We start from the raw sequence: 24804 nt of genomic DNA, 5'->3' as shown, positions 1-24804 counted from the left end.
GCATTTGGTCTAAAATGCAAGGATGGAAAGAAAAGTTTCTCTCACAAGGCGATGAGGAGGTTATGATAAAGGCCATCATCCAATCAATTTTGGCATACTCAATGAGTGTTTTTAAGCTTCTGGTAAGTCTATGTAAAGATATTGAGGCAATGATCAAGAAGTTTTGGTGGGGGCAAGGGGAGACAAAGAAGATTCATTGGGTGAAATGGTGTACTTTGTGTTCCTCCAAATCAGTGGGTGGTATGGGCTTTCGTGATATCCAAAATTTTAACAAGGCAATGCTTGCAAAGCAGGTTTGACGGTTGCACCATAAAAGGGATACCTTATTGTACAAAGTCCTAAGTGCTAAATATTTTCTGAAGGGAAGCATTTTGGAGGCCCCTATCTCTTCAAAAGGGTCTTATGCGTGGAGAAGCATTTTAGAATCTAGAGAGGTGATTCTAAAGGGAGCTGTTTGGAGGATTGGGGATGGGTGCTCCATTAGTATTTGGGAGCATAAATGGCTTCCTGAACCTAAAAGAGGTAAGATAGTTTTGCCAAAGCTGGATGCAAGTTTAGATAAAGTCTTTGATCTTTTTTATCCTAACACTACGGAGTGGAATATCGAGCCGCTAGAGCACTCTTTCTATCCTTGGGAAGTGGATGTAATAAGGAGGATCGATGTAAGCAAGTTGAGCCAAGCAGACTGTCTTGTGTGGCCTTTGTAGATTGATGGTAGCTACTCGGTTAAAACAACTTATCATATGCTTGCAATTGAGGTTATTAACTCATCTCCTTCTTCCTCTGGTGGAGTGGCTGGGAATGTGTGGAAAAGAATTTGGAAGATCAGAACTCTCTAAAAAGTCAAGCACTTCATTTGGAGAGCTGTCAAAGATTCACTACCTACAAAGCAAAACTTGGCACGTCGGCAAATCCCTGTGGACGAGACCTGTTCACTTTGTGAAGAGCAACAGGAATCGATTTTACATGTGCTATGGTTATGCGACCATGCGAAGGCTATTTGGAAATCGAGCTTTTGCTTTGCCAAACTGTATCAAAAGGTCTTTAGATCCTTCTTGGATCTCTTTGAGGCAGTTTTGGAGCAAGGGTCTGTCTTCAACGTGGCTGTCTTCACCACTACTGCATGGAGTTTATGGCAACGATGGAATAGACTTCACTAGCAACAGCCAATGTGGCCCTTCCATGAGATCCACAAGAGAGCAAAGAATATGGTAGTGGAGTTTTTTTACTTCCATAAATAGGTACCTAGTCTAGTTGCACTGTCAACTTGGGTTGGCTGGTCCCCACCACTAGTGGGTGTTTACAAAGAAAATTTTGACGCGGCGTTATTTGAGCAATGAAACTATGCTGGGCTTGGAGTGGTGGTTAGGGACTATACTGGCGCTGTGATAGGAGCCTTAAGCCAAAGGATCTCGCTGCCCCAATCAAAAGAGCACGCTGAAGCTCTAGTGGCGAGCTAAGCCGTGTCACTGGCTAGGGAGTTGTGTCTATCCCAGATGATATTTGAGGGAGACTGCCTAAGGATAATTACAACCTTAAACTCGACAGAAGCATGCCACACACTGTTCCGTTATATTATAGATGAGCTTCGATGTCTTAGTTCTTCTCTAGTTAGTAGTTGTTTTGTACACACTCGAAGGGAAGGTAATAATATAGCCCATGCCCTAGCTAGAAGAGCAGTTCTAACTACAGATACTGATGTTTAGGTAGAAGAGCTACCCAGTGATTTGGAAGATGTATTCCATTCTAAATTAATCCAATAAAACTCACTTACCTTTTCCTCAAAAAAAAAATCTAAAATTTTTTGCAATTTGGTTTCTTAAAAACTCTATATTGTCATAGACTTCAAGAAGTTTAGGGTATTTGATTTTTACTTGGTTTCCTTTTAGGTGGAGTGCATATTTATACATAGTTATTAGGTGTTTTTTCATTCTCCAACCTACTGTATGGTTTCTTGGTTTAGTCTTCCATTCTTCTATATACAGCAACTACAAAGGTATGTATTTGTATACAGTGACTTTTTTATTTATTATAATCATATTGAATAGGTTTTTGTTTAATTATTATAACATTTTTTACTTCTCAATTCTCATCATATCTCAATGCTAATGAAGTTATTTACTTCTCAATTCTCATCATATCTTGAAAGTTATTTTCAATTATCAATGCAAACTTATTGCCAAGGTTTTAACTTTTAGTTTTTTAATTAAAAAAATATTGAAGTTTTTGCGAGTATATAAACCCTCTTTTTTCCTTTGTAGGGTGAAACTCGCCCAAGTTTTGGTGTCTCCTCCCCATCTTTCAAAGACAAATTAAATTATCATGTGAGTTTCTCCACTTTCATTTTTTAAAGTTTAGTAATTTGGATTGTTTTTTACTATTGAATTAAGGTTACCACCTAAATATGCTTTCAATTATTATTTTTGGATTGTTTATAATTATTGAATTCAAGGTTTTTGCATTTATATATGCAATGGTGAGAGGAACTTAAGCTTTAAAGCTTAATATATATTATGCAAACTCCCTACACACTTCTTTTTTTCCCTCAGAAAAAAAAAAAAAAAAAAAAAAAAAAAAAAAAAAAAAAAAGAAAAGGAGTTATATAGTTATTTATCATCTTCCATTACTAGACTTATATTTGATTTTTTTTTTATTATTATTATATAAAAATCTTAGTCTTACACAATAAGCATTCATTAAGAAAAGAAAAGAAAAAGAGTTATATAGTTATCTATCATCTTCCATTACTAGACTTATATTTGATATTTTTATTATTATATAAAATCCTTAGTTATACACTGTAGGGATAAAGGCCCAGAATAATATGTTGGCCTTTGGGCTTTTGTCCGAGGATGCTGAATGGTCCGAGAAGGGGCAAATAGTCATTTAGGGTCCCAATTTAAAGTCTCATGAGTAAGGAACGAATAGAAGGTAGTCCGAGGAGGAATTAATCCTCGGATGTGGCGTGTGCAGCTCAAATATGTATTCCAGCAATTAGAATGACCCTCCAAGAAGCTACAATGATAGGAACATGCCTCATGAACATACAAGAAGGAAGGAAGCCTAAAAATATCTAGGGGAAAGCTGTTGCCATCGCATTAAATGCATTGCAGCTACTTTTTTTGCCGCATTTATATGGAGAAGACCTCTGAATTGTGTTACCATGACTACCACAACTCACAGAAAGTCAAAGAGGGTGTCTAATGGGACAGGTACTCAAGTAGAGGCTCAGATGATCAACAAATGTAAAATCAAGATGTTCCACAGTGAGCTATATAATGTGAGAGACCCTCCATGAGAAAGGGATCTGAAAAATAGAGAAACAAGACTGTAGCAATCTAAATTGTCTTTGTATTCAATTTTGATCAATATATACAAGTGTGACCTCCTCGGACTGAAGGTCTATTGATACCAAAATCTCTTATTTTGTGTTTGATTGTCATTTAATTCAGTACTAGTCGTCGTTCAACTCATTAGGGTCTAGTTCTTCGATCCACTCTCTACAAATTTATTATATTAGGCTCATTGGGCTAATATCCCATACATTTTGGACTTGGACTGTAAATCGAGACCCTACATACACAATATGCATTCATTATATAACCCAGGGTAAAAGATTACTTTATTTTTATTATTTCATTTTAATTAAATTAATAATAAATTTCATCAATCTACACATTATTCTTAATTAAGTTGTGCATCGCACAAGCATAATTCTAGTAAATAAATAAATTTGAATATATCAAAATCACCCAAAAAAAAAAAAAAACAATACAAATACATGAAGTTTTAATTTCTAAATCTATAAAATAAAATAAAAATTAAGTGAGAAGGGTGGTTATTAAGAAACTTGAATTATACACAATTAAATAAATAAATAAATTTGAATATATAAAAATCACCCAAAAAAAAATACAAATACACGAAGTTTTAATTTCTTTCTCCAAACAAAATTAAAAAGCAAAAAGCAATTGATGAGAAATTTAGTGAGAACTGATAATACTGAGATGAGAGTAATAAATTGTGAAAGAGCTCGAAAATAGTGATAGAGAAAAGAAAAATTCAGAAAATAAGAGAGAGCAACGAGTTATACATGTTGCAATTACATGCCAAGCCACTGAGGAGTAGAGCTCCCAGCATCATCGGCAACTTATAGACACAATATTCCTCTTGGTACCATTTTTTAGGAAAATGAAATTAGAGATTATTTAATTATTTTTATAGAATGGCTTGAACGAGTTACGAATCTGAATGATTAGGGGTTTTTATTTTTTGTTTTTGAATGAGCTTTTGTTGAATATTTTGTTCATTTGTTTTTGTTTGGTCTAATCTTGATATTTTTTAGGCTAACTTTTTATGTTATTTGGGCTAATTTTTATTGTTATTTGAACTTTTATTTATATTTTTGTTTAAGAACTTAAGGATCATGTTTGGAGGGCTAAGATTATTTCTGTGAGTAATGTTAGAGACATAACAAAAATGCCGCAACAATTCTTGCATCAATTAGAGATTAAAAAAGGCCCTTGTATGAGTTGGCATTCTAATTTTGGAATGTTGTGAAATTGTTGTAACATTTTATTGTGTCCCTAAAAATATTCTTTTTTTTTTTAATTCAAAATTTTGAAATTATCAACTCAAGGTGGTCAATATTTTTTTAGGACAGACAAAACATGCTAATTTAAATATAATTGTGTTGTATAATTTATTTTTGCAATCATATGTGTTTATGTGCAGCCGCCTTTGCTCCGACCTAGAGATGTAGCAATTTCAAACTTGATATATATCAATGAATACATATCGATACCTTCTGTATGGCTGAGAAAAAAAGTTACAAGTCGGGTATGACATAGGATTTGGATTTAATTCAAACTGTTTAATAAATTTTTCACATAAGTTATTATAACATAGACTAGCTAGGCCATTTTCAGGAGAAATTATTAGGTCCACTAAGAGGACTACTAACCTGGTCCTCTCAACCAGTCATTTATGTAAACTAACTTGTAATCTCATGCATATACATGGATATACTTAAAAGATACATAGTATAATTCTTACATATATAATTTAAATATTATTATTGTAATTCTTATAGTTTTTTTTTTTTTTTAACTCTTTAAAAAGTCTTGTAAGAATGTTATTAGGCAGAAAATGTAAATTTTCTATTTTTCAAATATTTTTATGTTCATTAATTTTAGAGTCTTTGATTTTATACACAATAACTCACTTGAATGGATATTTATGATATGATTCCATTTGTTTCCACAATTAAGAAATAAGACTCTCTCTAAATATAAATATTTTAGGACACATGGTGCAAAATTAGACTTCAATTTTAGAATCTAATTGGATTTTCTCTAATTTTTTCCTATTAATATATGTATAAAAAGACTTATAAAATTTGAATTGTTTTTAGTTATACAAAAAAAAAATGGCTCATAAATATAAAATCATTCAAACTCTCTCTTCCTCTAATTTTATATATAGTGTTAAATATATGATTATACTTTTTATGATTTATTTATATTAGACTCCTTGTTTTCTACACTAAATTAACTCATTTAGCACAAAAATTTTAAAAATTTCGATTAAATGGGACACGTAATGTAAAATTAAGTTTTAATTGAAATCCAATTTTTATACTAAATTAACTAACTTGACAAAAAATTTAAAAATTTTGATTGAATGGGACACATAGTGCAAAATTATACTCTAATTAAATTCCAATTTGAAATCTAATTGAATTTTTTCTCAGTTTAACCTATTAATATATATATATATATATGACTTATAAACTTGAATTGTTTTTAGTTCTACAAAAAAAAAAAAAAAAAAAACTCATAAATATAAAATCATTCAAAAATTATGTTTTTTTTATGGTTTACTTATATTGGACTCCTCGTTTTTTTACACTAAATTAACTCATTTAGCACAAAAAATAAAAAACTTAGACTAGATTGGACACATGTCACAAAATTAAACTCAAATTGAAATCCAATTTTTACATTAAATTAACTCACTTGGCACAAAAATTAAAAAATTTAGATTAGTTGGGACACGTGACACAAAATTAAACTCTAATTGAATTCTAATTTGAAATCTAATTGGATTTTCTCTTAACTTTACCTATTATTATATATATAAATGTCTGAGTGAACTTCTTAATCAGTACAAGAAATAAAAAAATAAAAAATTACCAAGTGATGTCACATTTGCATAAATAACAATATTTTATTAATTGGTTAGTTGGTCAAGGAGGACCACGTCAGCAATTCTCCTGGTAGACCTAATAATTTCTCTATTTTCAGTTAGTTAGCCATATTTGCTTGATTGCTATTAAAAATGTAGGGAGCAAATTGATTGTGATCCCAAAATATAAGGATCAAAATAGTACTTTGTTGGGTAAATTACAAAATTGGTCTCTGTCATTTATAGCATATCTCAATTTGGTCCCTCACTTTTCAATTGTGACAATTTGATCCCTAACATTTTTAGTGTTGTGTCAATTTGATTCATGCCGTTATCTCTTTGATGGAAAAAATGACATGTCAACCGAAAAAATAAAAAATTATTTTACTTGTCACATCAACTGCCAACTATATCGCCACATTAGATTATTTTATAATAAAAAAATCCAAATTAAAATATGCACACAGTATCATCTCACTAAAATATATTTCTCTCATTAGTCCTAGTCAATATCATCTCCATCTCTTTACCCCAAAAAAAATCAACTTGCAATATATATATATATATATATATAATTTTTTTCTTTAAGTTTCTTGGCTGCCAAACACATCTAAAACTACTTATAATTGCTAGCCACCATGATCTACTTAAAAAACTACACATCTAAAACCCGAATCGAAGCACAAAGGACTTCTTAATTTTTGTGTTTCCAGGTTTGTTTCATGTATTGCTCAATTGGGATAAGAGCCTCTAAATTGGAAAAAATCAACAAGAAAAGAGCAAGAGAAAAAGGAAAACAGAGGCAAAAAAAAAACCGTAAAAGGTTGATATTATTGGTAATCCCATGGCTCTTTTTATAAAATTTCACCTAGGTTTTTTTCCCCATAAGGGCCTCTAAATTGAAAAATAGCAAGATAAGAGCAAGTGAAAAAGGACAATAGGAGCAAAAACCTCAAAAGTTTGAATTTTCTACTCAAAGAAACAGATCCCAATAAAATTTCCACACCTCGTGGCTCCTCGTTAAATTTCAAGTATGGTTTTGTATAGAATTAGGGAAGTGCCTTCACCAATAACGACTGGATCTTTGTAAATTAGTTTCTTTCATAAATAGAAATTCAGTTGCTCTCAATTCTAGTTCTACAAGAAAAAACATCGAATTGAGAGAGAACCTTAACAAATCTTAAAAACCTTCAGGCTATTAAACCCAAAACCAACCCAAAGGACTTCTTAATGAGAGAGAGAGAGTGTGTGTTAGGGATTTTAGTGAGATGATACTGATTTCAAGTGTTTAAATTTTAATTTGGGTTTTATTTTTAATAATTTGATATGGTGAATGGTGATACAATTAGCAGTTGATGTGGTATGATAAAGAGTAATTTTTTATTATTCAATTTGACATATCGGATTTTTTCATCCAATAATAATAATAATAACTAAATTGACACGGTATTGAAAAAATTAAGGACTAAATTGACATAATTGAAATATTTTGAACTAAATTGCAATATGATGTAAAGTATAGGAACCAACTTTGTAATTTACCTTACTTTGTTTTTTTATGAACAAAATAGTACTTCGTTGTTGACCTTTATAATAATTGTATCTAAAATAAATTTTATCAATTACTCATAATAATTTGCGAATATTAAGAAGGTATTGTCTTCACTCTCCTAACTAAAACAAAACAAAATGAAAAAGCTCCAAGGCAAGGTGGTCATAATCACCGGAGGCGCAAGTGGCCTGGGCGAGGTCACAGCACACCACTTCGCTGCTCACGGCGCTCAAGCCATTGTAATCGCAGACGTCCAAGATGAGAAGGGCCAAAAAGTAGCGGTAGAAGTCGGCTCCAACATCTGCACCTATGTACACTGTGATGTCAGAGACGAGGAACAGGTCAAGAACTTAGTAGAGTTCACGGTGAAATCATACGGATTCCTTGACATCATGTTCAGCAACGCGGGCATAGGGAGAGCGACCCACACCTGTGATCAGACCGCGTTGGACATGGACCTGTCGGCTTACGACAAGCTCATGGCGGTGAACGTGCGTGGGATGGCGGCGTGTGTGAAGCACGCGGGGAATGCAATGGTGGAAGGGCACGTGAGGGGGAGCATAGTTTGTACGGCGAGCGTGGCAGCGAGCGTTGGTAGCGAGAAGTTCGTGGACTACATTATATCGAAGCACGCGGTGCTGGGGTTGGTGAGGTGCGCGAGCTTGAAGCTTGGGGCGTATGGGATACGCGTAAATTGTGTCTCACCAGGGGCCGTTGGGACGCCATTGTTGAAGGATATGTTCGGGTATGAAAATGAGGAAGAGGATAAGGTGGTAGGGTCAAATCAGTACTTGAAAGGTGAGGTTTTGAGGCCCAAAAATGTGGCTGATGCTGTGGTGTTTCTTGCTTCTGAGGATTCTGAGTTCATCACTGGCCATAATTTGGCGGTGGATGGTGGTTGTAAGACTTAGAGTTTGGCTAATAATCCATTTGAATCATGGGCCAATTGTTCTTGCAGAGTAAACCGTAGTTGAAGATGCAATTATGAAATAATAATTTGGGGAATTTTTTTTTATTAGGGGGAACTATTTTGTTAAGTCTCTAATAATAATAAAGTCTTTTCTTTGTGTGATCATGCGTAAAAACGCTTTGAAAATAGGAGGGAATCATAAAGGCGAGAATTAAGAGGTATGATCAATGAAGCACGGGTTGAAATGAAATGAAATAAAATGTTCACTATAGATTGTTGAAGTAAGTTAAAGATCAGCCCAATTGTTCATGGGAAAAAACTACCTTACACTAGGTAAATGTTTCCTCTCTCTCATAACTGATGGATCTCACTAAATAGTGGGACCCACCAATTGTGAGAAAGGAGAAGCATATATCCGATGCAAGTATACCTTCTCTTGTTCATGGACTCGTTTGTAATTGTGTTTTTTTTTCTTCTTTTTTTTGTTTTTTTTTTTTTTTTTTTGGGTAATCATTTATAATAGTTGAAGTCGCAATTTTGAAATAACTTTTTCCCTATGTGATCATACGTAGACACTTTAAAAATAGGGGGAATCATAAAGGTAAGAATGAAGAGGCATGATCAATGAAGCACCGGTGTTCAAATGGAATAAAATATTTACTCTAAATTGCTAAAGTGATTAAAACTTAAAAGAATTTATTGTTTCACTAATGGTGTTTACACTCTTTCACATCATATTAACTCTTTGGCATTCTATGTTATGTGAAGCATTATATATGCCTAATTCGACCTGATCTACCTATATTTGATATAATTTAAAAATATATTTGTGGGTGCTCGAGGACCGAGGGTGGATCTGAAGAATTGCAATGTAACTGTGGGGATCTCTTGGTCCACGGACCCGAGGAGGAAAGCCGCCTAAAGGAAGAGATGAGTCAAAGTACTCTGAGGCATTCCAAGTGGGAACAAGAATCTGAAGAGAGAGAATCAGTAGTCATAAGGGAAATTTCTAGATTGGAATAGCCTGTTGCCTTCACATTAAATGGTGTGCAATAGCTTTATTAGCTGCATTGATGAGGAAGTGATCTGAACAGTGTAAGTCATAGCAAAGCAGACTCCTTCCACCACTTTCTTCAGACATAAAAAGCGACAAGTGTCATGAGAGGAGGGAGGTTAGGTGAGGATGGATGGTTGAGATGTGATGAAGGGAGGAGTATATAAGGAAAGGAATGTGCACAGAGAGAGGGATCTGGAGACAAGAATCAAGAGACAAAGAAGAACATTTAGAGGAAAAGGAGTGAATAGTGATAATTTCTATGTAATTTTGGCCTCCCCGGACTAGCATAGAAAGGGAAATTGGTTCACCTATCTAAGAAAAAAAAAACAGCCTGTTCTTCCTTATTTTTGTCCTCGGGCGAAGCCCCCCTTTGGTTGTCTGGTTCCCTCTCTTACAAATTCTTTGTTTTGGGCCACGGTTGAACTAATCCAGCCAGTATTCTAAGTGGGCCTGGGCCTCAAGATACTTTGGTCCTTACAATATTATACAATTTTATTATTTACTTTTTTACCCATCTTCCTAAATAAAACCTAAACCTTATGTTCTCCTCATATATTTTGTGTTGATTTGATGTTATGCTCAGTATTATTTGGTTAAAAATTTGCTATTATTTGTAGTAGTGTTTCTCTAATTCTTAATTTAATATTAATAATAGTAATAAAAAAAAATATGTCCAACCTGATCCATGTGGGTTGGCTTGGGTTAGGCTAGACTCCTGTGGGTTGGCTTGGGTTGATAAAACCCCTCAACTCGACCCATGCAAACTCAATCAATCCATTTTTTAACAAATCATATGAGGGTCTAAAATTGAAGATAAAACAACAAAGTGAATATTTTTAATTGTTCTAAGATGGTTATTAAGAAACATAAATTATATAGAATCTAATAAAAAGAGAATTTGAATATATCAACATCACAAAAAAAAAAAAAAAAAAAAAATCAAATATATGAAATTTTACAATTTCTTTCTATAAACAAAATTAAAAAGCAAAAAGAGTGATGAAAAATTAGGTGACAACTAAAAATACTGAGATGAGAGTAATAATGTGAGAAAAAGCTCGAAAATAACGATAGAAAAAATAATAATGGAGAAAGTGAGAGAGAGAGAGAGAGAGAGAGCAACGAATGATACATGTTGTGACTACAAGCCAAGCCACTAAGGAGTACGCTTCCAAAGTCACCAATGTGAACTCATAGCCACAATCTCTCTCTTGGTACCATTTTTTAGGAAAATTAAATTAGGGATTATTCTATTATTTTTATAAAATGAGTTGAACGAGTTACGAATTTGAATGATTAGGAGTTTTTATTTTTGTTTTTGAATGAGCTTTTATAGAATATTTTGTTCATTTGTTTTTGTTTGTCTAATCTTGTTGCTTTTTGGGCTAACTTTTTATGTTATTTGGGCTTATTTTTATAAGAAATGTTATGTCCACAACATTTTCATAATACTTTCACAACAAATCTTAAATAGCAGGTTATTATTGTTACGAGTGGGCAAAAATGTAATTTAAGTGATCGATTCAAATTAAAACCAAGAACAACTTACCACTTATGATTTGTTGTGAAAATATTGTAAACGTATCACTTCTCCATTTTTATTTTTATTTGAATTTTTATTTATGTTTTTGTTTAAGGGTTTAAAGATTATGGTTGGAGGGTTAAGATTTTATTTGTAAGTAATGCTAGAGACACAACAAAATGCCGCAACAATTCTTGTATTAGCATTAAAAAAAAAAAAAAATCAAATTAGAGATTAAAAAAAGTCCATGTGTGAGTTGGCATTTTAATTTCAGAATGTTGTCAAATTGTTGTCACATTTTATTGTGTTCCTAGCATTATTCTTATTTTTATTGAATCCGAATTCTTGAGATTATCAACTCAAGGTGGTCAATATTTTTTTAACATAAAAAAATGCTAATTTAAATATAAATGTGTTATATATATATATATATATATATATATTTGTAGGCATAATTTGTTTTTGGCAAGTCAAGGTGGTGACAGGATCACGCTGACTTGTATGTGGAACCGCCCTTGTTCCTACCTAGAAATCTAACAAATTCAAATTTGATTTCAAAGAATCTAGATTGATACAAATTTGAGTTATCCATTCTAAGAAGATAAAAATTTTAAGTATTGAAAAGCTACTCTTACTAACTGAACTTTCGGTTGAGATTCTTAACTTATCGATCATCTCGGCCATTTACAAGTAGGGTATGACATAGGATTTGGATTTAATTTCAAACTCTTTGATAAATTTTTCACACGAGTTATTACAAAATAGACTAGACCAATTTTAGTTAATTAAACATATTCGCTTCATTGCTAGCAAAAATGTATGGAGCAAATTAATCCTGATCTCGAAATATAAGGATTAAAATAATATTTTATTGGCCTTTCTTATGACTGTATCTAATATAAATTTTATCTTATATTCATATTAATTTGCGAAAATTAAAAAGGTGTTGTCTTCACTCTCCTAAGTGAAACAAAACAAAATGAATAAGCTCCAAGGCAAGGTGGCCATAATCACTGGAGGAGCAAGCGGCATAGGTGAGGCCACGGCACACCAATTTGCCACTCATGGTGCACGAGCCATTGTAATCGCCGACGTCCAAGACGAGAAGGGCCAAAGAGTGGCCGCATCAATCGGCTCCAACATCTGCACCTACATACACTGCGATGTCAGCGACGAGGAACAAGTCAAGAACTTAGTAGACTCCACGGTGAAAGCGCACGGAAGCCTCGACATCATTTTCAGCAACGCGGGCATAGGGAGAGCGACCCTCACGTGCGATCAGACCGTGCTAGACATGGACCTGTCGGCTTACGACAAGCTCATGGCGGTGAGCGCTCGTGGAATGGCGGCGTGTGTGAAGCACGCGGGGAAGGCCATGGTGGAAGGGCACGTGAGGGGGAGCATAGTTTGCACGGCGAGCATAGCGGCGAGCGTTAGTTCCGAGAATTTTGTGGACTACATTATGTCGAAGCACGCGGTGCTGGGGTTGGTGAGGTGCGCGAGCTTGAAGCTGGGGGCGTATGGGATACGCGTGAATTGTGTTTCACCAGGGCCAATTGGAACACCATTGTTGAAGGAGTAGTTCGGGTATGAAAATGAGGAAGAGGATAAGGTGGTAGAGTCGAATCAATACTTGAAAGGTGGGGCTTTCAGGCCCAAAAATGTGGCTGACGCTGTGGTGTTTCTTGCTTCTGAGGATTCCGAGTTCATCACTGGCCGTAGTTTGGCGGTGGATGGTGGGTATAAGCCTGGTGTTTAGCTAATAATCCATTAGAATCATGGCCAAATTGTTCTTGCAGAATAAACTGGAGTTGAAGATGCAAGTATGAAATAATAACTTGGGGAACTATGTTTTCAGTCTCTAATAATAATGAAGTGTTCTCTATATGTGATCATGCGTAAAAATGCTTTGAAAATAGGAGGGAAATGAAATGAAACAAAATAGTCACTTCAGATTGTTGAAGTGATTAAAAGATTGGGCATTGATTGTTTGTTTCACAAACGGTGTTTGTGTTTACATTCTGTCGCACCATATCAACTCCTTGGTATCGTGCATTATGTGAAATATTATACTTGGCCTTTTGAAACAATATAAATGTAAGTCATTAATGGTTGAATAAGATATTTAAGATTTAATATTCGCCTGTATCAAAAACTGATTATGTGTTTGTGGCATGATTGTGGATAAGAAAATAATCACAATGAATAATGTTAGAACTACAACTTTTGCCATAACTTATCTACGAAACAAGTTGCAAATGGTATAGATATAGACCCAATTCACCACTTTTAATCTATCACTCTCAACTTGCCATATAAGCAAATTGTGGAAAAAATTATGACAAAAGTTAAAAGTTATAAATCCAATCAAAAGTTGAGATAAGAGAGTCTGATGACAAAAAAGAAAATTGGAGTGTTTATTGGCAAAAAATTTTTAGTATAAAAAATTAAGGGACAAAAGCAAAACAAAAAAAGTGACATGGTGTTAGATTTGTTTTTTTAAGCGTGTTGTTGGAGGAGTTATAATAGCTGTTTCAATGAATAATGAACAGCGACAAATTTATAAAATTTGTATACAAAAACTCAACAAATTTGAAACCTTACTGTGGGGCCCAATAACTTACAGGCCAAGCCCATTTATCCGTGGGGAATCCAAAGGTCCAAGCCGAGGAGGGCTATGGCCCAAGCCCGATAAAATAAAGCACAAGATAGCCTTGGGATACCGCCGAGAACAGTTCAGTCCTCAGCAGAACCCAAAATCCCACCAGACAGAGGGACAAAAATGGTAGAGGACGGAGCTTGAAAGAAAATCTCAAAATATCCAGGGAAAGCTGTCCTCGCTGTCATTCAATGCTTTGCACCTGACAGAGCCGCATTCTTTGGCTTTTACAACCACCTCCAACGACTTTAAATATGGACTGATGGGACAAGTATCAGTTTTGGAAAGTTTAAATCTACACGTGGATGAAGGACAGTGGACACAAGCTGGTATAAAAGGAAAGGTAAGTAATCTATAGAGAAGGCTGGGAAAAATGGCCAAAAACCAGAGCCTCCCAGCCTACCTCTAGGAGTAAGACTCCAGGGGTGAAGAAAACTTTACCATGTATGAACACCACGGAAAACCCACCGCCTGGTGACCAAGGCCTAGCCTTTCAAACCCACACTCTACAAATGATATTGTTTGGGCCTTTCTACGTGCGAACCCAAACTGTTACGGTTCGTTACGAAATCATGTCCTTACAATTGGCGCCGTCTGTGGGAAAGGCTTGTGTGGTGGCATAGACGATAGGTTGAGAGAGTTCCTTTGCCATTTTTAACAACTGGTTATAGAGTTTTAGTGTAAAGTTCCGCTAAGGTCTATGCTTCTTGTCTAGGGGCTACGCGTGGTAGCGTTAATCGCACGGATAATTCTAGGGGCTTGGCCGAGGAACTAACTCCCCTAAAGCCAAGGTCCAACGCAAAAAGAAAACTAGGTTTTGGACAGAACCAAGGCATTGTATGGTCCTCGGACTCAAGCCTATGGGGAAACCAACTACTTAGATGAGAAAACTAGGTTTTGGACAGAATCAAGGCATTGCATGGTCCTCGGACTCAAGCCTATGGGGAAACCAACTACTTGGATGAGGAAAACTAGGTTTTGGACAGAACCAAGGTATTGCATGGTCCTCGGACTCAAGCCTATGGGGAAACCAACTACTTGGATGAGGAAACTAGGTTTTGGACAGAACCAAGGCATTGCATGGTCCTCGGACTCAAGCCTATGGGGAAACCAACTACTTGGATGAGGAAAACTAGGTTTTGGACAGAACCAAGGCATTGCATGGTCCTCGGACTCAAGGCTATGGGGAAACCAACTACTTGGATGAGGAAAACTAGGTTTTGGACAGAATCAAGGCATTGCATGGTCCTCGGACTCAAGCCTATGGGAAAACAAACTACTTGAATGAGAAAATGATTGAGTTTTGTAAGGTGTGCTACTTAATAGCAATTCTAAGTTATTCAATCCTCGGCTCAAATGCTGTAAAAGGTCAATACCAATAGGAGTGTTAAGAAGATGGTGAAACGCGCTATTATTCAGTAGCCTAGGGGGGCTGTTCATTTTGCGGGTGATACGTCCTCGGATGGTTACTTCCTACACCGCATCGAGCATTGAGCTGTCATCTCGGCTAGTTTTGAGGTAAGTATCGTTTTTTACAGGTCGGCATTATTGTGCCAAACAACTCTATTAAAGTTATGGTGATATCTTTTTCTTAGCAAGCATTTTGGCCGTAGATGTCATTGATTCAAATACTATTATTGTGCTGAATAACACTTGCAAATTCGTAATAGCACCCTTATCTTTGATGAAGGACTAGGGCCCCAAGTATTGTACTCTAAGGTCGGCGGTATTGTGCCAGGCCGACTTAGTAAGCTCATCATAATGTCCTTTCTTTTCCTGCCCAATGGGAGTTTCAGCCTTAAGTGCCATTTGTTTGATTCAGTATTATTAAGCCGGACTATTTTTATAAACACAAAACAAAATCTTTTTATTAACTGAGACTTTGGTCCTAGACGTCGGTCACGGTTTAAAAATAAAAAGAATTCACCAGATTGTGTGTCTACACATTGCGCTATTATTTCGAAAAGATAAAGGTAGAATATGTGAACTAAAGTAATAACAATTTGTATTAATATAAAGATGTATTACAACGTACAAAGAGGGGCTTAAACAAGCCTATACAAAAGGTAGATTGTCAAAACAATAAAAAAATAAATAAATAAATAAATAAAAAAGAGGCAGTACAGTAAATAAACAGCTAGACATCTTTTTAAACTCGTCTCCGAAATCCTTCCAAAACTCTGTCTCAGTGGAGCCCATATCGAGAGAAGGACCTTCTTCAGAAGAAGATGGAAGAGATGGAGGAAGAAGATGGAGGAGATGAATGAAGAAGATGGAGGACATGAGTAAAGAAGATGAAGGAGATGAATGATAAGAAGGAGTAGAAGAAGAGAGAAGAGATGAAAAGGAAGAAAGAGAGGCGAAAGGAAGCACCAGTGAACAAAGAGAGGAAGAAGTAGGGGCACTTAGTCCCTGCCTCAGTCCTGGCTCCTAACACACTGGTGCCTGTTAGATATGCTCGTGAGAGGCCGGTTGGTACTGATAATGGATGTCCTCGGCTCAATCACGTCGAAAGGTGGACGTGACGAACCCCTGCTTCGGATTTTGGCTGAAAGGAAAGTGAGACAAATCTTGAGTCTCCGCCATCCTTGCCCTGACCGAGCCATTTCGAGCTTTATTAAAGTATGGTGTTTTTGAGAAGGGTACAGTTCCTTCATTGCCTACTACTATGGTGAAGGTATTACAACTTAAGGAATAACCAAAGGATAAAATTAAAACTCTGAGAAGAGTCTAAGGGTTTCAGATTTTGGGGGGGTTAAAGTGGTTCGGGTGTGAGAGAAACAACTCTTGCCTCTTCTTTTTATATGAGGGGTTACACGAAGGGCACTTAATACGTTCAGATCTCCAAGGAAATCTGCAAATAAGAATGCGCCCGTTCCGTTTCCCTATGCCATCAATAACCGTTAAAATCTGGAAGATCTCGTAAAGGGAAACTATTAAAGACACGCTTTGGATAGTCAAACGGCATGAGCGCATCTTGAATGAATTAGGAGGAACGTCTCGTAGACCGGTTCGTCTCCTGGGTAGGTGGAGAACCGCCAACATCGATGAAAGGCAGAATTAATTGAGTCATAATAAAAACTCGGTATTACCAAAACCCTCCTTTCCAACTAGAAAGTCGGATAGCAGAGTTTTGAGGGGCTATTGTGGGGCCCAATAACTTACGGGCCAAGCCCATTTATCCGTGGGGAATCCAAAGGTCCAAACCGAGGAGGGTTATGGTCCAAGCCCGATAAAATAAAGTACAAGATAGCCTTGGAATACCGCCGAGGACAGTTCAGTCCTCGACAGAACCCAAAATCCCACCAGACAGAGGGACAAAAACGGTAAAAGACGGAGCTTGAAAGAAAATCTCAAAATATCCAGGGAAAGCTGCCCTCGCTGCCATTCAATGCTCTGCACCTAACAGAGCCGCATTCTTTGACTTTTACAACCACCTCCAACGACTTTGAATATGGACTGATGGGACAAGTATCAGTTTTGGAAAGTTTAAACCTACACGTGGATGAAGGACAGTGGACACAGGCTGGTATAAAAGAAAAGGTAAGTAATCTATAGAGAGAGCTGGGAAAAATGGTCAAAAACCAGAGCCTCCCAGCCCACCTCTAGGAGTAAGACTCCAGGGGTGAAGAAAACTTTACCATGTATGAACACCACGGAAAACCCACCGCCTGGTGACCAAGGCCTAACCTTTCAAACCCACGCTCTACAAATGATATTGTTTAGGCATTTCTACGTGCGAACCCAAACTGTTACGGTTCGTTACGAAATCGTGTCCTTACACTTACAAACCAAAATGACAATAGATTACAATAAGATCACTAGTAAGATTTATTATTGTCAAATAAGATATTTGAGTTTCAATATTCGTTTATACCAAAAATTAAATAGTGTATTAGTTTGATGATAAAAAATAATCATTCAAAAGAACACTTTAATTGTGTCAATTTGCCCCACAATTTTATTAGTGCCACAAACTCACAATCCAAACACTTTATTTTTTTTATCAAAAACTTTGTAACTCAATTAATTAACACTTCCTAATGTTTTTAATAAAGACATTAAGTGTTCAATATCAAAGAGTTTTCATCTTAACGATTGAAAACTAAGGCTTCCCTTACAAAAAGTGCAGGGAATCAAAAATGGAACTACCCTCTTTCTCCAATTGAAATCCAACTTGCGTACTCTGACTGAGACCATTCTAGAGACTTGCTTGCCCTTCTCCCATTCCCAACTATAAATAAAAACACTATTTTTTTTTTTTTTTCTGTATGTATTAGCTTTTAGATTTCTCATACAGAATTTAGTGGAACCAAACAAGAATTTTGATTATAACTCAACTACAACAATGGAGGATTGGAGATTTGAAAGGTAATTCTCCTCACAGCAGAGGACAGACAGTTTCACTGCGTGATAAGGCTCTTGACAAGTTACTACGTGTCAAGATAGGAGTGTCCAGCTATAAATTTTTGGGGGATAGCAATGTGAAGTTATATAATCTTTTTTTTTTTTTTTTTGGGTTGGGGGGAGACAGAAATAAAATCATACAAAATCAAATAATGACATCCATTCACTGGCGAGAATACAATATACAGGCCCCACAGATAGGGGCAAATCACTCACAAAACATGCTTAATAACATTACATTCTGGCCAAATTTATGGCTTTAGATTTAGCACTCACGACATGCTGACTGCTACATATGCATCGTCATTAACAATAATCTGACTGGGACTCGTAAAAATCACTTGGGCATGGTGACATGACCTCTTGCTCTAGCAACTGCACTACCTGGTTCATTGATGGTCGATCATCTGGGATCGCATCCGTGCATCTGGCAGCTATTTCTAGAACTGCTTCTACAGTTTCAATATCTGCATCTTTGCACCTTCTATCCACTACATCTTCCAGTCGGTTTTCTCTCAACAGTGTATTCATCTGTAAGTGATAAGTTATAAGAACCTAACAATCATTGCATAATCTGGAGACAAGAAAGGAGAGAATGAAGGAACAAAATTTTTGAAGAGCATACCCAACCAACAACATTTAAGCCTCTTTTCACAAAAGACGGATCAGTAGGTCTCTTCCCAGTTACAAGCTCTAGCAAGAGAACTCCAAAGCTATATACATCTGACTTCTCTGTGGCTCTCCCACTTTGCAAATACTCTATGATAGTAAATATTAGCAATGAATCAGTTAGTCAAAAATACCCATGGGGATCAAATAGAGTAAACTGCAATGTGTGAAGAAAACTAACATAGCATCATTTTGTTATATTTGCTGTTGGTTTGGACCACTTATTCTTTTAGGCAGTCCCATGAACAATAGATTTCCTCTCCATTGCCCAATACACTAGCAAGTACCCATTATCCCTCATATCGCCAACCTAAGCTTACCAAAATATTACAACAGTTTTGTGTTGCCAGACTGGTCTGGGATACAATTATACAATTAAGTACCTTGGATTGTTCAGATCCTTGAATGGGTTATGACTTGTAAGTGTAGAACCCAAGCCCTCCCCAAACAACACCCAAGGTAGTTTAGGCACTCATAAAGCCAACGTTCACTCCTTTAACAATGTGGGACAGCCCACAAGTGGATCGTTTAAAGGGGTCTTTTTTTTTTTTTTTTTTGTCACTAAGTAATTGAGGCCAATGAGAGGAGTAGATGAAGGCCTTAAAAGTGTAAACCCCAAGCCCACCCTAAAAGAAGTACTGACTCCCAACCTCTCATGATCTATTCAATCAATATTCCGATATTCTACAATTAAATAGAAGCAAAATAAATGGGAAGATTCAAAATACGCACCTGGTGCTAAATAGCCAAAAGTGCCAGCAACCACGGTTGTGATATGGGCATCCTCATCAACCAAAAGCTTGGCAAGACCAAAGTCTGAGACACGAGGCTCCAAGTTTTCATCAAGAAGAATGTTGCTGGACTTTATGTCACGATGCACAATCTTTGGAGAGCAGTCATGATGCAAGTATGCCAGACCCCTGGCTGAACCAAGAGCTATTCTCAAACGAGCACTCCAATTCAATAACTGCTCTTCAGGCCCATGTTCTAAGGAAGAACCAAAAAACAAAAAAAAACAAAGAAGGATAGAAATCAATTTTGCATTACACTTCACATTTTAACTGCTAAATTTTAGATAGACATATTAACTTGGATCCATAACTAGCAAAATATTGTAATTTACTGAATATACCAAATAGAAAAAGAAAATGAAACTAAAGTTCAGACACCAAAGAATAATTAAATATAAGTAGAACAATAAAGGTAGAACAATAAAGGGACAGCACTTTAGGTGAAAGTATCTTGTACCCCACTGTATACAGCAAGCCCTCTCACAACGAGTGGGCCCCACCATGTATATAATAATTAAATATAAGTAGAACAATAAAGGGACAGCACTTTGGGTGAAAGTATCTTGTACCCACTGTATACAGCGAGCCCTCTCACAAACAGTGAGCCCCAAGTGGGCCCCACCCCCACCAGTAAGTGGGGCCCACATGTGAGAACCTTTGACAGGGATTTTTGAGCAGAAAAATTTCCTTACCGGCTAGTTATTTATTTATTTTTTACATAGCTTTCTTCTATCTTTATTTGGAAATATTAATAGAGATTATAAATAATTGTTCCAAGAGTTTGAAATTAAAACACAGACACACATATATACCACCAACATGAGAGTTTATTTCTATCATTCTGTTCACACATTGATTTTTTTTCATGGCCACACAATCCATGTTTCAGCATGTAAATAAGAACCACAAAATTCAAAACTGTGAAGCATACCATGCAAGAAACCGTCTAAGCTGCCCATAGCCAAATAATCATAGATAAGAAGCTTTGAAGCTGGGAGTCTGCAGTAACCTCGCAGGTTTACTAGATTTATGTGCTTGATGCTACCCAAGATCTCTAACTCCCTCTCGAATACTTGATCTGATCCTTCACGACTCCGATCAATCCTTTTAACAGCAAATGTTCCACAATCATTCATAACCATCCTGTATACAGTACCAAATCCACCCGACCCCACAACATCCTCTTCATTAAGACATTCCAGCTTTTCTATGATCTCACATGATGGGTATGGCAGGTCACCATGGAAAGTAATAAGCTTTGTGCCTGTTCATTATTCAATGGTTACCTTCACCAAAAAAAATATAAAATAAAATGAAATGCTTAGATTTGAGGAAACATCCAGCTCACTTGCGTCTTTGTCAACTTGCTTTTTTACTTCAGTGTATTTCCTAGCAGCTCTTTCCTTCTTTGATTGTAACCAAACCCAGAGCAAAGCAAGGACAACAACAAGTGCAACACCCATTGTAGACATTGCGCCAATCAACACTCCTTTGATGTAATGAGAGGATCGCTTACCAGGGACTGCTCCAAAATAAATAAACCAGGATTACCTTATGCACATATCTAGTTGCAATATAATCAAAGTGATTTACAGAGCTATAGACCAGATCTAGATGGACAACTCATCAACTGACTAATCCAAGAAATCATGATCAAAACTTGCCTGCAGCTTCTTCACTTTCAGCATGTGGTAGCACAACAGGGAATCCCATTGATGTTCGACATGGCCTATGCACTTGCCGGCCACAAAGGTCAAGATTGCCAATAAACCTATGCATAAACAGGGCAGTTTTTAAAAAATGCATGGTAAGGAACATAAAAAAAAATACATCAAAAAGGCAAGCTATAGTATAGAGGGTGTTTACAATTATGTCATTACTGCATAGAAATATATTGGTGGTGTTAGGGGGATGGGGGGAAAAGATGCTGACAATTAGTGCAAAGCTAGTGATTACTTTAGTAAGCTAATCACTTGGTAGGCTTTTGGGTTAAGTCGTGTCTCTATATGTAATACTAACAACTCAATTGGAGGCTCCCCAAGGTATTCTCTCCCCAACAAGTGGTATCAAAGTCCATAGTGGTGTGCAGCAAGGTAGCAAGGTGTTCAAGGTCCCTTTCGCAATTGGAGCAAGGACAGTGCAAGCCTAAAAGGACCACACAAACCATCCTAGAAAAATGCACAAGGAATATTGCCAATGGTGCTAGAGCACAATGAGGAGGTTCCCATGGACATGGAAGTACGAATCGGGTTCTCATGGATGAGCATGCGAAGTTGACATGTGATTCAAATGGATGAAAAATGAGAAGTCCATAGATGATGCGCTAGCGAAGGAAAAGCCCATAGGCAAGAGGGAACTAGGAGGACTTGTTCGTTGACCCAACTATATTATATTAACCATTCCCTCTTCTTATTATTCTTATTATTAATCAATGTGGGACTTCACTCACATGTGTATACCCAACAAATAGATAAATATTGTAAATGTAGAAACAAGAGAGAGAGAAAGCATGGAGAATTATGCAATTTTGCCTGACAGCCTACATCCACAAGTATGTTGATGTTTACAATGACCCTAAGAAAGCTTTACACTAAATTAGTTTACATAATAGAGTAATACCTTTAACAATGCCAAAGCCCTACTCTAACTAATGTGGCACTTCCCTCCTTATCTGAAACCCAATGACCAAATGATAATCCACAAATTTGCAAATTTCCTTGCTAAAGTTTCAAACAGAGGTTTACACTTTCAAGCATTGGTATTGGTATGCATTATATTCAAATGAGCATAGACCTAAGAATTTGGTGATGTAAAGAGTAACTCACGACTTGTTCCCAAATGTGCTTAGAGCTCCAAAATCTGGTATCTCGCCTGAGAAAAAATTGGTGGACAGGTTCCTGAGACAAATTACAATGATACAGACTATCATGAAAATATCCAATTTTCGTACAACATAAAATAAAAAGAAAATGATTAAGCAGCATAGCCATAACTGATTGAACTTACAGGAAGCGCAAATGTGTCAGACGGCCAATAGTTGAAGGTATAGCACCCTTTAACGAATTGCTTGATAAATCCCTATATTTAATTTTGTGGTGTTATAAACTAATCCAGAGTTTAAAATTGCATACCTCAATGATAAATACATCTAGTGACATATAGATAACTGAGTGAGACTAACAACAGTACATTCATGTTTAAGCACTCTAGTAAGTAGAATTTGAACAACATCAAGTACAATTTAGCGTCAAAGATCTTACAATATGGTGAGATAAGAAAGATTTCCAATATCCGCTGGTATGCCTCCTTGGAGATAATTCGCCCTCAAGTACCTATTGTTGCAGTAATTTCATTTGTATGCATCAATAATACAAAATGCAAAAGTGAAGGGGGCGGGGGCCATATAATTATTCAAAAATATATGAATAACATATTTTAAAAAAATGGAAATTAGGAAACCAAGGTCCAGGTCTACTTACACGGCTCTGAGCTCAGTACAATTGGTGATTTCATTAGGAATAATTCCATGTAAGCTGTTCTGGTGAAGTGCCCTGGTTCACAATCAGAAAAATCAAAAAGTATAAAAGCAAATTAAATGAAGGGGCACATTTCTTTGATATTTTAACGTGAAAAATTTGATGGAGGAACTCAGTTAAAGGAAAAGTTGTTGGGTATTGAACTTACAGTCTCTCCAATCTACTCAGTTTACCAATGCTGGGAGATATAATCCCTCCTAGTTGCATATAAGGTAGGTTTCTGAAAAAAAACCAAGAAATAAAATGTAAGAAAAAGATTTAAACTTAAAAGTAAACAGCATAGAAGCAGAAGTGAAAGATTGAAGAAAAGGGTCAGACATACATAGAGCTGACTTGTTGGTCTTGGGGATGACAAGTGATACCAGTCCATTGGCAGGGACTCTCATCAGAAGATTGCCAATTACTGAGGAGGTTTCTACTGTCATTCAAAGTGCTTTTCATTTCCAATAATGTTAGCCCTGGAACATAAAGATTAAGCAGAAAGGTTGTTACTTTAAGCTTCATTTTGTTGCTAATAGAAGCTTACAAAAAACATGAAAACAAAAACTTAACTGCTTTCACTTAGTTGAGTGGAATATTTAGGAAACAAAAAGATTCATAAAACTTTAAAAAACAAAGTATTTTTTTTTAAATAGTACTTCATCACCATTTTCTCAGTAACCAAACAGTTAGCTCCAAAAAGAAAGAAAAATGGATGATGAAACTTAATGGGGCTTACCATCTTGGGTGAGAGCCAGAGAACAAGGGCTCAAAAGGGTAGCTGCATAAACCAGAGAAAAGACACAAACCAACACACCCATCTCCATTCCTCCTTCCAAATGTGTTTTCTGAGTATAGTTCACTTGCTGCACTCTATGAAGACAGTGAATGAGAGAGACAGTCTACACCGTAATGATACTAGTGTTGGGTAGAGTAGAAAGGAAGTTCGAGCTGTGATGATGGTTAAGGATTTCCCATTTGAATATCTTATAAATTAGTTAAAACTAATAATTAATATTTGAAGCATGAAGAGAGAGAGAGATTGTAGTACTTTTTTACAATACTTTGAGCAGAGTGAAAGACAGACTTTTTAAAGTTTGGCATAGAAAGTTGTGCAGAAAGAAGTAGTAGCCGTTTCCAATGGGAAATTCAAAAAAAATTGTACTTTTACATCTAAAACTCTATTCTCTCGTCTAGATAGAGTGTTAAACTCGCTTAGTTTGAAGAACGCGTGTCCATGTTAATATTCTGAACCAGTGAAAAACACAAAGTACTGGGGCCACATAAGGAATCGATGAAAACAAGAGTCAGGTCTCCTTTCAAAGACTCATGAGTATAACTTAATAAAATAACAAGTGTTCTTCAACCTCCCACTTGAAAAAGGTCGAGACAAACCAGTAAATATCGTGTTATTATTACACGATATTTGCTGTACTTTTTCCCACAATTATTATGCTTGACATAATTAATTTTTGGATAAATTTCATTAATATATTCTTAGCTTTAAGTTAGTGGCAAATAGGTCCGAAACGATTT

General features: G+C 36.1%; 1 protein-coding gene and 2 pseudogenes across 1 annotated transcript; 2 read left to right on the top strand and 1 right to left on the bottom strand.

Moving 5' to 3' along the window:
• Window positions 1-14: 14 nt before the first annotated feature.
• Window positions 15-8649, top strand: LOC115964385 (annotated as a pseudogene).
• Window positions 8650-12206: 3557 nt separating this feature from the next.
• LOC115964384 lies at window positions 12207-12986 on the top strand (annotated as a pseudogene).
• Window positions 12987-18428: 5442 nt separating this feature from the next.
• On the bottom strand, window positions 18429-24349 carry LOC115965937 (LRR receptor-like serine/threonine-protein kinase FEI 2). Its single transcript, XM_031085254.1, has 13 exons — window positions 24008-24349; window positions 23612-23747; window positions 23438-23509; window positions 23233-23304; window positions 23014-23085; window positions 22760-22831; window positions 22579-22650; window positions 21418-21524; window positions 21102-21275; window positions 20685-21017; window positions 19695-19949; window positions 18919-19052; window positions 18429-18824 (listed from the first exon to the last, which is right to left on the bottom strand). Exons 1-13 carry the CDS (start codon window positions 24093-24095, stop codon window positions 18600-18602), a joined length of 1812 nt encoding a protein of 603 aa, XP_030941114.1. The 5' UTR covers window positions 24096-24349; the 3' UTR covers window positions 18429-18599.
• Window positions 24350-24804: the final 455 nt, after the last annotated feature.

This window comes from Quercus lobata, chromosome 10 (assembly GCF_001633185.2).
Source record: "Quercus lobata isolate SW786 chromosome 10, ValleyOak3.0 Primary Assembly, whole genome shotgun sequence".
Taxonomy (NCBI): Eukaryota; Viridiplantae; Streptophyta; class Magnoliopsida; order Fagales; family Fagaceae; genus Quercus; species Quercus lobata.
Note: the sequence above shows the minus strand (reverse complement) of the source record. Positions and strands in the feature narration are given on the sequence as shown.